General features: G+C 54.5%; 4 protein-coding genes across 4 annotated transcripts in view; 2 read left to right on the forward strand and 2 right to left on the reverse strand.

The window, feature by feature from the left end:
- MONBRDRAFT_27110 (uncharacterized protein) overlaps positions 1–2243 on the reverse strand; it is a gene marked incomplete at both ends in the record, with an annotated part of 3606 nt that extends 1363 nt beyond the window's left edge. Inside the window, 8 exons of the mRNA XM_001747551.1 lie at positions 276–421; positions 533–628; positions 750–790; positions 1201–1257; positions 1411–1476; positions 1571–1694; positions 1833–1985; positions 2076–2243. Of these exons, the coding sequence (XP_001747603.1) occupies positions 276–421; positions 533–628; positions 750–790; positions 1201–1257; positions 1411–1476; positions 1571–1694; positions 1833–1985; positions 2076–2243 (851 nt within the window). The remainder of the gene's footprint in view (positions 1–275; positions 422–532; positions 629–749; positions 791–1200; positions 1258–1410; positions 1477–1570; positions 1695–1832; positions 1986–2075) is intronic.
- A 687-nt stretch (positions 2244–2930) lies between these two features.
- Positions 2931–6383, forward strand: MONBRDRAFT_37866 (uncharacterized protein; the record flags this gene model as incomplete). Its single annotated transcript, XM_001747455.1, has 15 exons — positions 2931–3119; positions 3208–3279; positions 3573–3662; positions 3759–3949; positions 4061–4183; positions 4391–4498; positions 4570–4752; positions 4848–4900; positions 5014–5082; positions 5188–5268; positions 5423–5566; positions 5725–5795; positions 5883–5968; positions 6060–6124; positions 6342–6383. Coding segments are annotated over 15 exons (1566 nt in total), but the record flags the coding sequence as incomplete, so codon positions are not given.
- Positions 6384–7959: 1576 nt separating this feature from the next.
- On the forward strand, positions 7960–10241 carry MONBRDRAFT_33241 (uncharacterized protein; the record flags this gene model as incomplete). Its single annotated transcript, XM_001747456.1, has 5 exons — positions 7960–8127; positions 8226–8311; positions 8436–8540; positions 8710–9908; positions 10031–10241. Exons 1-5 carry the CDS (start codon positions 8058–8060, stop codon positions 10239–10241), a joined length of 1671 nt encoding a protein of 556 aa, XP_001747508.1. The 5' UTR covers positions 7960–8057.
- Positions 10242–10410: 169 nt separating this feature from the next.
- Positions 10411–12092, reverse strand: MONBRDRAFT_33242 (uncharacterized protein). The gene is made up of 2 exons (XM_001747552.1): positions 12021–12092; positions 10411–11456 (listed from the first exon to the last, which is right to left on the reverse strand). Exon 2 carries the CDS (start codon positions 11124–11126, stop codon positions 10641–10643), a length of 486 nt encoding a protein of 161 aa, XP_001747604.1. The 5' UTR covers positions 11127–11456; positions 12021–12092; the 3' UTR covers positions 10411–10640.
- Positions 12093–12261: the final 169 nt, after the last annotated feature.

A 12261-nucleotide genomic window follows, 5' to 3' on the forward strand; every position in this document is an offset into this window, starting at 1 on the left:
AGAGAGAGAGAGAGAGAGAGAGAGAGAGAGAGAGAGAGAGAGAGAGAGAGAGAGAGAGAGAGAGAGAGAGAGAGAGAGAGAGAGAGAGAGAGAGAGAGAGAGAGAGAGAGAGAGAGAGAGAGAGAGAGAGAGAGAGAGAGAGAGAGAGAGATAGAGGAAAGAGGAGAGAGCGAGAGAACGCGAAGGAGATTGGAATGGTGCCAGATTGAACACGCTCCCAGCTAGATGTCAACAAGGGTCTTGCAGCACACAGGCGTCACGCGCAGTGGCTTTACCGGTCGGTGCGGCAGAGCACGTCTTCGGTGGCTCCCCCCAGTACGTAGGCACGGCCCAAGCCAGCATGGGTGGACATGTCACGGCGAGAACCAGGCATCCGCGCTGCAACGGCAATGCGCGCGGCCGTGGCCGCATTGTTGCGGACCTATCCAAAAGACACGGGTGTGGAGAGAAGGAGGAGGCATGTAATAATGAATAGCAGCACACCAATGGACTCAAGTACAAGCACATGTGCTTTGACAAGCTCTGCCCATACCAGAGCAATGTTGGCTTGCAGAGAACGCCCAGCAGTTGCCTGGTTGACGTAGCTCAGCAAGAACGGTGTCACGTCCTTGCCCATGACGTTGCTCGCCTGACAAGCGAGAGTCGACCCATGCTGAGTGAGTCGTGCTTGCAGTTGGCCAGAATGGTCAAAGGGTTACTCCAGAATTGCGTCGCGCAATCAAGGGCACCCCCGAAGAGCTCACTCCTACCTTCGCTGCAGCAAGGCCGGCTTCAATGGCGGCGTCCACATCTGCGCAGAGCATTGAGGCAAAAGTTATTGCAGGTATTCAGCACCAAGATTCGAGTGCACCGCAGCGCGGGTTTTCGCATCAACCACAGGCGTAGAGGAGCACACCGTGTCCGAGGTCTGCCTCTAAGGGAATAGGGTTGGCGAAAAGAATGCCACTCTGGAGTTGAAGCTCCCGATGGGTTTGCAGGAGCTTGGCTGCCGCCGCTTCATCCAAGACGGCTGGACTAACACAACCGCTTCTGATGATCGGAATCAGCCCCACACGTCAAGAAGACCGTCAGCAGAAGCTTGAGAACTAGAATCAAGCATCTGGGGGTTCGGGACATACTGGCGAGAGAAGAAATTTGGGAAATCTTGACTCCCGAGGGTCCCCACGAACACCCCCTGTGTCTCGAGCACCTCAAGCGTACGAGGGATGTCAAGAATGCTCTTGACGCCAGCACAAATCACAGCTACGGGGGTTCGCCCTGCAGTTCCACCCCAAGCCACCATTGCCAGCACACGTCCGAGAAGGTTGAGGGCATGTTTCAAAAACAAGGTCCAGTGGCAGAGTCAGGGCATTTGGGATGCGTCCTCACACAAAACAAATGACTCTTGATTCGATCACAGGGAACGCCTACCTAGCTCGGTGAGATCGGCAGAAACGTCCATGGTGTTTTCGCCATCACGATGCACGCCGCCGATGCCTATTGGTTCGGGCACGAGGTGCGGCTGGAATGAGGCATGCCACACAATTTAAAATGGACTAGCATATGCGGCGGCGTGCGCTTCAAAACGCACCACCAGTGGCAAAAACATCGATGCCGGCAGCGTGAGCGGCAATCATTGTGCCGGCCACGGTCGTCGACCCGAGTTGACCTTGTGACAACACCTGAGCCAGGTCGCGTCGTGAAGTTTTTTGAACCTGAGTGATAGGCATCAGTGGCAGTTGAGCGGGTGTAGCAGACCTGGTCAGTCTTGCCAGACCAGGCATGTGCGTTTGTGCTTGTGTCACAAAGTCCCTAGTCAGGCTCCCCTCTTCGTGCTTTGCGCAGAGACGGACCTTCGCATTGGGGTCGGCCAGCTCTTCCAAAAGTGCTTTAGATAGACCAACGTGCACCTGGCCGCGGGCCAAGGCGATGGTGGCAGGAACGGCACCGTTTTGTCGAATGTCCTGCTCCACGGCGTGTGCAACCTCGAGATTGGTTGGATAGGGCTGAAAGAAGAGGAGGTCCGACAAGGCATGTTCAGGCGTGTCAGCGGTCATGCTAAAAAGACGGCTGGCAGCTTTCCAGCAGGATCATACCATGCCATGACTAATGATCGTTGACTCGAGGGCCACGACCGCTTGGTCCTCGACCAATGCTTGTTGCACCTCCTCGCTGATGTTCAGCCATTTTGGTGTGGCCTCGCGCGTCAAAGCCCGCCGTCCTGCCACGACTGCCTGCCCTCGTCCCACCGCCCACAACAGCATCGTGGTGTGTGTGTGTGTGTGTGTGTCCGCAGTAAATATGAAACGCGAACGCAGTGAAAGTTTCATTTCTTGTCGTGTGTGTTGTTGATCGATTCATTGGTATGTGTGTGTGTGTGAGTGAGTGAGTGTGTGAGTGTGTGTGGCACTGACTGTTTGGCAGCGTTGTCGTGGCAAAGGGTGGCCGCTCGACAGGTCGGGAATGGGGTTGGGAAGATGGTTGCTGTAGTCGGGGAGCGGGGTGAAAGCAAGACGATACTGTTTGTTTTTTGGGGGGGTTGCAAACACTTGAGATCGGGTGAAAGAAGTACGGTGAGCTCACCTTGTGCGAACGTGGCATCTGCAGCAGGGGTTGGAGCGACAACGTTCGCTCCTGTCCTCGCAACATGAAGACGGTGCAAGTTCGGAAGCGGCCCTTGGTGGCTATTGTGGTGGTTTTGTTGCTGGCTTTGTCGGGCCTGTTCCTATTGACACGTGGTGCGGATCGCGCGTTGCCTCAGCTAGCCAACTCTGCTGGAGCTGAATTTGTGGTTCGCTCATCATGACCTTGTGCCACGCCTCTTCTGTGCTGCCCACGTTCTTTTTCAGGCGGTGACAATGTCAATGCAGGTGCGTATTTGAGTATTGACTTTCACCTAGGCCTCAACTTATTCTTTCAAGCAGCTGCTCTGATCATGCTGACTGGTGATCATGGTTGGTGCAGGCTCGGTGTCAGGGCAGGCACAGTGGGAAGCGCGTAATCCGCACCCTGCTTCCAATGCGGCTGTGAAGCGTGCAGCTTCCGCAAAAGAGGCAGACGACGACGACGACGTAGCTGCTGGTGAGGAGCCTGTCAATCCCGCCGTGGAACGAATTGGTGCTGGCGTCGTGCCCCAAGGGGTAGGTATCCCGTAGCCACCTGAAGGAGATCGCGCATGATCTGTTGACCGCGCGTGTTCTCACCACGCCCATTCAAACGCATTTGCAGCAACCCAAGCACAAGTTTCACCATGAACCCAACGTCCAGCACAACGATCCACTCAAGGAAATCGTCGACAAGGTTGGTCGCCACTCTCCAGTTCCACTACTTTTCTCGTCGACATCCGCCTGATGTAAGAATGCGGCACGCTTTGTTTGCAGATGCACCATAAGCACATGGCTGCGGCTCGTGCGGATGCCCTTGAACGCCACAAAAATGAGACGGGCGAAGATGCTTCAAATCTGGTCCGTGTCGTTTGGTTAGAGCGAGCGAGAGAGAGAGAGAGAGAGAGAGAGAGAGAGAGAGAGAACGAGAGAGAGATAGAGAGAAAGAGGCGAGGGAGCGCGACCTTACTGTTTTGCTGCTGACATTAGGGGCATGCGGCGTATCCGGTAAAGCAGGTTGCTGCCGAAGTCGATGTTGTTCCACGCAACACCATGTCCGATGACGAGGCGTTTGGGAAGGTAAAATAGCGCAAGAGTGTCTTGAACCACAAAATTATATGCATGTGTCATTGCTGCGATCATCTCACTGCTTCACGTGTTTTTTTATGTTCGTAGAAGCCATTGATTTTTCCTGGAGCCTCGGCGACTCGCCTTCATGGGCAAGTGGGCGTCAAGCCAGATGGCACACCAGGTTTTACGCTCAAAGACAAGCCCACCGAGACAGGTTTTAAGATGCTGGCAGGCAACGGCTTCAACGCTCGCCTTAGCGACAGTATCTCGCTTGATCGCGAGGCCAGCGATTTTCGGTACGCCAGCGCCAGTGCGCCTGTTCACGCGCTGTTCAAGACACATGGCACCCACCAGGGATGCTCAATTGACGGTTGTATGCCTGCTCACGTTCCTTGGCCTCTCTGTAGTATGCCTGCCTGCAAGTCACTGCATTACGACCTGGATGCTATTCCCGAGACGAGTGTGGTGATTGTGTTTTACAATGAAGCCTTTTCTCCCTTGATGCGCAGCGTGCACAGTGTTCTGAATCGGTATGATTTGTGTGATTCGCTTCATCGTGCGCCCCTTTTTTTTGCTCTGGCGAGGAGCTTCTCCCCATGCCCCACGTTTCTTTGTCACATCCTCCTTATCTCCCAATTTTTGAGGCCCACCAGCCTTTGATTGACCTCCTTGTCCGCCAAGGTAATGATCACATTCTGTTCTCTTGACTGTCCTTGAAATGGAATGACTTTACATAGATCGCCGCCTCAACTGCTCAAGGAAATCGTGCTCGTTGATGATGGTTCGGATAAGCCCTGGCTTCAAGATGAGCTCGTCGACTATGTGGCTCTCCTGCCCAAAGTTCGGTACGGCAGCCGCTCTGTGGTATGGGTCTAGAAGAAATGGCCTCTGCGCTTATTCAATATGGAACGGACAGGCTTGTGCGACAGTCGCACCGCTCTGGACTAGTGGAGGCTCGCTTGCGTGGTATCCGCGAGGCTCGCGCCCCCACCTTTATCGTGCTCGACTCACACATTGAGGTGCAACCGGGGTGGCTCGAGCCTTTGCTGGATAATCTGCGTCAGAACCCCCACAACATGGTCATGCCGCAGATTGACAGGTTGGTTGGCAGCCCAAGAGTACCGGGAAAAGTCCACGCACGGGGTTGCTGACCGCCGAGCCCATGGCTACCAATGTTCAATTCCCGCCCCTTAGCATCGACCCCGAGACATTTGAGCACAAGGCCGGCGGTATCGGTTGCACGCTGGGTATGTTGAGACTGAGTTCGAGGCAATCGTCCTTGGAGCAGTGTGCATGCAATGTTGTGGAGACGGACGCTTTGTGGGCTTTCTCTGACGTCTGCTGGGCCTTACTGCTGTAGGCTTCATTTGGAACTTGATTGAGCACGGGATGGGACTCCAGGAGCAGGAGCGTCAGCGTCGCGCTCATGGTGAGGAGCAATACGCTTCTGCCCGTCCCTGAGGTGCACCGTCCTGGGTGTTGACACTACGCGTGTACTTGCTTGTCATTCGGGGTGGTGTTGGTGGTGGTATAGACACGGACTCGATTCGCTCTCCTACCATGGCCGGTGGTCTTTTTGGTGGCTGGACTGGCTACTTCTGGGAGTTGGGAGGCTGTAAGTGCATCTTCAAGTGTTGGCCATGGACAATGGTCGGGAAAGGCGGGATGAGGCTTGTCAAGGCAAACTGCAACGTGTCCTTCTGCATTTCACTCTCACAGCCATCTACCGTGCACGTGACCGCTGTTATTGTCTTATCGGTGGGGCTCAGACGACGAGGAGTGGGGCTACTGGGGCACAGAGAATCTGGAGCTTTCCTTTCGATTGTGGCAATGTGGCGGTCGGCTTGAATGCGAGCCGTGCTCTCGCGTGTATCACATCTTCCGCAAGGGTGGCGGCGCCTACTCCCTGCCTGGTACGGCCGCCTGGCGTGTTTCGGCTGCGCGCACGCCCGCAGTGAAGGTGATTGGGATATCGGGAGGTGCTTGAGCGAAAAGTTGCGTTGGAAACCGGATGCTCCATTCACATTTGTTTTGAATTTGAATTTGATTCACATGACCGGTGGTGGCCCAGGCAACCATGTGCTCAAAAATAAGCTGCGAACTGCCACCCTCTGGATGGATGAGTTTGGCTGGATCACGCGGGTAGGACTGCAAGCTGCTGGCTCTTTTGTTGCACGGCGCCCAGTCAGTCACGTTTCCACGTTTGTCCTCATCTGCTGCTATTGTCAGGACGTGATGGGCAACCCGCATACGGAGCTTGGTCCTTTGAAAAAGATGATCGACCTACGCGAGCGTCTGCAGTGCAAATCGTTCAAGTGGGTTACGCATGACCGGTGTCTGGCGATTGACCGGTGTCTGGCCTTTGCCTCGACATGGGGGGCTCACCGTGCAGCACGCCTGGGATAGATGGTACTTGGAGACTGTCTTTCCCGAGTCTCCCCTGACAGATTTGCGGCAGATTTTGGCGCGAGGTACGAATACTTTGCATTTGTCATGAAGAGATGGGGTGTGTCAAGTCACGACAGCCCGTGGTGGAGGCGAAGAAATGTGTGGGTGTGGATGTGGCAGCGGTCAGGATCAACGGTCGCCATTGGGGGCGCTTTTGTGACGCTTGTGCCTAAGCTTTGATGGGCTTTTGTCTTGCACTGCATTGTGCTGTCCTCCTCGCCTTGGGTCGATTTGTGCTAGGTGCCATCAAGAATGTTGGTGCCAACGTGTGTTTGGACCACCACTTTAAGACGCAGCCAGGCGCACAAGTGGGCGTCGGCTCCTGCCATAGTGCCCGCTCGCAAGAGTACGTTGCATCTCGCGCGTGTGGATTTGCTGGGTCGGTGTGGTAGCGTCTTGCATACCTGTCTGGCAGCATGGGCTCAACGGGTGCTTTTGTTGCGCTGCTGCATAAAGGTGGATCTTGTTCGAGAAGACGGGCATCCGACCCATGCGGGATCTTGAGCGCTGTGTGATGCAGAACGAAATTACGTTTTGTGATTGGCGACCCCTGGACATGGGCTGGGACTATGATGCCACGACACGCCTGTTGAAGCACCATCACACGGGCAAGTGCATGGCGGTCCACGAGCAGAAGGTTGTTACCGCTTCTTGTGATGCCGGTGACGCCATGCAGCAGTGGGAGATCAACCCCTTTGACGTTCACGGTTTGTACGAGCGCAACACCATTTCAGCTTTGCAGTGTTTCGTCCATTCGACATTGCACCTCACCTTGCTGCTTGCTCTGGGCAGATGCTCTACGTGACTTGAAGCGCGAGGCCGAAGCCCTGGGCATCGAGCCCCGTGTCTCCCCTGGTATGAGGCCATATTTGGTTGGGCTACGTTGTTTGCACGCGGCAGCAGCCGCGACCAAACCGATTGCTTGCTTGATTGTGGCACACTCATCTTTCTCCCGCCTGCCTCGCACAAACCTCCTACCTTTGGCGTTTGACCCTTCTGTAGAGCTGCGGCCTCTTTTGGACGAGCTCTAAATCAAGATCACCTCGAATTTATTTGAGCTGTTTGCTATGACCGACAAACAACAGCCACAGCGACCAGCGAAGAGAGTGATGACAACAGAACAACAAGCGCCAACCAGACCAAAGTATCAGCTTTTTGTGACTATCATTTCGAATCCATTTTTGACATCAAAACAATAGCCATCTTCCCACCCCTGCTGGATCAACGGAACCAACGTCAAGACGAGTAAACCGTGACCAAAATCACACTCCACCCTCCCGGGCCATAACAACGAACCTCGCTACCAGCTGTCAGTTGAAAGCCCGTTCATCCAAAAAAGAAAGTCGACCAAGCCGCAACCACATGTGTGTGTAGTGTGAGTGTGTGTGTGTATTTTTGGTTGTTGAGAGTAAGTGCTGCTGCTGCTGGCGCTGCTGTTGGCGGTGGTGGTGTGTCTCCGTCTCCGTTTCCGTCTCTCTCTCTCTCTGTGTGCGCGAGTTTGCAAATGGCAGCTGGCAAGGGCTGGGGAGATGCATTCAGAGAAGGATTTGGGGTGTGGGCATTGGTGCGGCAAACACGGCGTGGGTGCTACAGTTTTGCAGCAGTCTTGTTGGCCGTGTCTCTTGTGGTTGGAAAGAGCTTGAGCGTTGGCAGAAGAAAAAAAAAAAAAACGCGACTCACATCCGAGCTTGCGTCAATATCTCAGTCCCAGCTCGGCTCTGCTCTTGGGCTTGCTCCATACGCCTTGTCTGGTTTCGAGCATGTCGTTGCAGAGACGTTGTCGTTGACCCGCGGCTTGGGATCAGCGCGCGCATCGCATCAACTCATGAGCTCAAATCTGACCGCATGACAATCATAGGCACATCCAGTCTCCGTGCTTAAGCGTCTTGGTCCGCAGCTTTTCGTCTTCTTCCAGTTTGCACACCGTTCTCCTCTCGTCACACAAGCTCATTCGCCATGAGTTCCGGCAAGACGCTGGCCCTGGGCGGCGAGCGCGTCTCCGGTAATGACGTGCGACAGCAGAACGGTAAGACAGGTCTTTATGACCCCTCTTCCGTCCGCCTTCATGTGCAGGCCTACACCCACCCATTCGTGCTCCCCGCTCATTTTGCTCATGGGTTCTAGTGACGGCTGCGGTGGCCGTGGCCAATGTCGTCAAAAGCTCCCTGGGCCCTGTGGGTCTGGACAAGATGCTGGTCGATGATGTCGGGGTATGTGGGGTGATCTTGGCCTTGTTCTGGTTCATCCGTCTCCTCCCTTGTGTCGCGCCTACTTGGCTGGGGTCAGCAGTGTTGCCTCTTGATCTGACTGACGCTGCTTCGCACATGTTCGTAGGATGTGACCGTGACCAACGATGGTGCTACCATTGTGCAGATGCTCGAGGTCGAGCACCCGGCTGGCAAGGTTCTCGTCGAGCTGGCTCAGCTTCAGGATCAGGAGGTACGTCCACTTTTCTTCTCCAGCAGACAATGACCTTGTCAACACGCGCCTTGAGTGGTCTCCTCTTCGTTTGTCTTTGCTTGGCCCTGGACATTTGCATGGTGTCCTCCTGACCAACCGATTGCGTTTGCAATCTCCTTTCTTCGCTGGGGCTGGCTGTTGGGTCCAGGTTGGCGATGGCACGACCAGTGTCGTTATTGTTGCCGCAGAGCTGCTCAAGGGCGCTGATCAATTGGTGCGCGAAAAGATTCATCCCACCTCAATTATCAGTGGCTTCCGCCTGGCCAGCAAGGAGGCCATCCGGTATATTCAGGACCATCTCATCATCAACACTGACGATCTGGGCCGTGAGGTTCTGCTCAACGCAGCGCGCACCTCGATGAGCTCCAAGATTATCGGCGCTGAGTCGGACTTTTTCTCCAACATGGCTGTCAACGCCATGATGGCAGTCAAGCGCACAGGATCACGCGGTGATGCCAAGTACCCGGTCAAGGCGGTCAACATCCTCAAGGCGCACGGTGGTAGCGCTAAGGAGTCGCGCCTTATTGATGGCTACGCCCTCAACTGCACCATTGCTTCCCAGGCCATGCCCAAGCGCGTGGAGAATGCCAAGATTGCGTGCCTCGACTTTGATTTGCGCAAGGCGCGCATGAAAATGGGCGTTCACGTTTTGGTCAACGACCCGGAGAAGCTGGATGCTATCCGCCAGCGTGAGGCGGACATGACCAAGGAGCGCATCCAGAAGATTCTGTCCACTGGTGCCAACGTCATCCTGACCACGCAGGGCATTGATGATCTCAACCTCAAGTACTTGGTGGAGGCTGGCTGCATGGGCGTGCGTCGTGTGGCTAAGGATGATCTCAAGCGCATCGCGCGGGCCACTGGTGGCTCCATCGTTATGACCATGGCTAACATGGAGGGTGACGAGGTGTTTGACGCCTCGAGCCTGGGACAGGCCGAGCTTGTGGAACAGGAGCGTGTGTGTGATGACGAGTTGATTGTGATCAGCCGACCCAAGGCCAAGTCTTCGGCCTCCATCATCCTGCGCGGCGCCAATCTGTTCATGCTTGATGAGATGGAACGTGCAGTGCACGATGCTCTTTGCGTGGTCAAGCGCGTTTTGGAACACAAGAAAGTGGTGCCGGGCGGTGGTGCCGTCGAGGCCGCCCTCTCCATCTACCTTGAGAACTACGCCACCTCCCTTTCCTCTCGCGAGCAGCTGGCTATTGCTGAGTTTGCCAAGGCCCTGCTGGTCATTCCCAAGACGCTGGCCGTCAATGCTGCCTGTGATGCCACCGAACTGGTGGCCAAGCTGCGTGCCGTGCACAACATGTCTCAGACCCAAGAGGATAAGGCAGATTTGAAGTGGTACGCTTGCTTTGTTGCCATGCCCACCTACCGTTTGTACCTTTGTCGTTCTTTTGTGGTAGTGGGATCATACTAACGTACTTTTTTTCAATTTTATCGTATGTGTCCTGCCTTATCTCTAGGGTGGGTCTGGACTTGACCAAGAACCAGGTCCGTGACAGCTTGAAGAATGGTGTGCTTGAGCCCGCCATTTCCAAGATCAACAGCATCAAGTATGCGACCGAGGCCGCCATTACGATATTGCGTATTGATGACATGATCAAGATTGCACCGCGTCAGGAGGATCCCAACTCTTACCACAACGCCGTGGCCAGTGGCCAGCTGAACGGTTAAAGAAATTTGTTTGCCCTTGTTCTTCTTCGCCCCAAATTGACCTAAGATCCTTGTATCAACAGTGCCCCTTCTGCCTCTTTTGCCTCTCAACGCAAACCGAGACAGCAACAGCACACGGCCAAGGTAGTAACGATAAGTTTGGATAAGTAAGGAAAATACATGGAACAAGTCCTATCTAAGCTCAATTGATGGGGAGTGTTTTTGAGGCAAAGAGATTGGGAGCGCATCTTGTCACTCATCGGCAACCAGCTATCGTTCTTGGGCACCGGCATTTCAATCCACACAAGCACAAGACGAACGATATCGGACCGTCTGGACAAGACAGGCGCAAAGCATGCTTGATGCACCACGGCTCATGTCACCCCTTTTTGGACGGACCAAACAGGGTTGAAAGCGAGGTTACATGATGATGCAACCCTTGGCCTTGCCACGACGCTTGTAGTCTTGCAAAAACTGCAGCTGGCGTCGGTTGATGGCACCGTGACGCTTTTCACGGATAAAGAGGACGGCATCTTCCGAGGACATGCCCGCCTCAATCAGGCTGAGGGCGACCAGAACCGGCGCGCGGCCGAGGCCAGCGACGCAGTGCACGGCAACAAAACCATTGGGATGCTGCGCAAAGGTTTCGCGGCACAGGCGGAGCCAATTGTCAATGACCTCGTCCGGAGGCGGGGCACCATCTTGGAAGGCCCAGTCATGGACTTCAATGCCATTGTCCTTCAGCTTGCTAACATCGTACGAGGGCTCGCAGACGCGGCACAGGGCGACCACATTCTCTTGCTGGAGCACGCGCACGTAGTCCTCGACAGTGGCGTCCGAAGGGCGATCCGTGATCAGGAAACGCATGTTCTTGTGAGAAATCTTACTAATGTGGTTGCGGGCCATGACGGCGGTTTGCAGGTTTTTTTTTTATTTCCAAGTCTGGGAAGGGAACAAAAAAGGATGTGGTTGACGGGTTGCTGAGGAGAGCAACAAGAACGTATGTTCTTCGGAAAGATGGGATGGGAGTGCAAGAAAGGTATTCAGCGGTTAGGTCGCCGAATGCTCAGCGAGGGAGTGCTGAGACGGGGATCGAGAATGTCGCCGCCTAGTCAATCGAGGCCGGCGACATCAGCCAAAATATCGAGCTGCGCCACGCATCGGGGAAGCACGTTGCCGAACAGCGCCATAGATGGAGACCAGAACGACGCTTGGAAGGAAAGTAAGTCTGGCCGTCTAAAAGGAGACAAACAGCAAGGAAGTGAGACAAGGACGCGCTCCCAAAGCATGAAAAGATGTGAAGCAGGCCGAACGGGACAGAGGGCAACAACAAGTCCAGGAAACCAGACAGATGGAAGGATACAAAAAAAAAAAAAAATCCAACAAGTGGCCGAAAAAAAACGAGAAGAGAGAAAGAGAGAACACACAAAAGAAAAGCCATGATAACTTCAAGTCTTTCTTTTGTGTGTGAGTGTGTGACGAGTCCATCCATCACCAAGAATGGCGCTTTCTCAGCGGCCGTGCGTGCATGATATGATGTGTAACTCGGGGTAATCAACGGGGCATGTGGCATGGCGAGTGGGGTGTATGGAGATATAGTTGACTGGCGCTTCATCCTCGCATGGCCACCGCCACAAGCCAGTCAAGCGAGTCGCGGGTCAAGGACGCATTCAGAGCCAAAAAACAAAAAAAAACTTGGCGGGGGACAAGTCAAGTAGACACACAACACCCAGACAAGAAGGCACAAATGGAGAAGCACACAGAGGCTGCACGCAAGAAGAACAAGCCATGACTACCCACCTCGTACTTCGCGCGCGGCCCAAACCAGCAAGGGAGTCGATCGAGTCGCTGATGATGATGAGAAGGTGACCGAGGTGGAGGTGAATGCGGAGGTGGACGTGAAGCGAATGACAACCCTCTTGCTTTCTTTTCTTTTTTTTTTGCGTGTGTGTGAGAGGTTCCTTTGTGGGCGGAACCCAAGGGAAACCAACAACAAAGGGAAGAACGTGGGAGGGGAGGGTTTTTGCTGCAACACCTTAAC

The sequence above is a fragment of the Monosiga brevicollis genome, genomic scaffold (genome assembly GCF_000002865.3).
Source record: "Monosiga brevicollis MX1 MONBRscaffold_17 genomic scaffold, whole genome shotgun sequence".
Taxonomy (NCBI): Eukaryota; class Choanoflagellata; order Craspedida; family Salpingoecidae; genus Monosiga; species Monosiga brevicollis.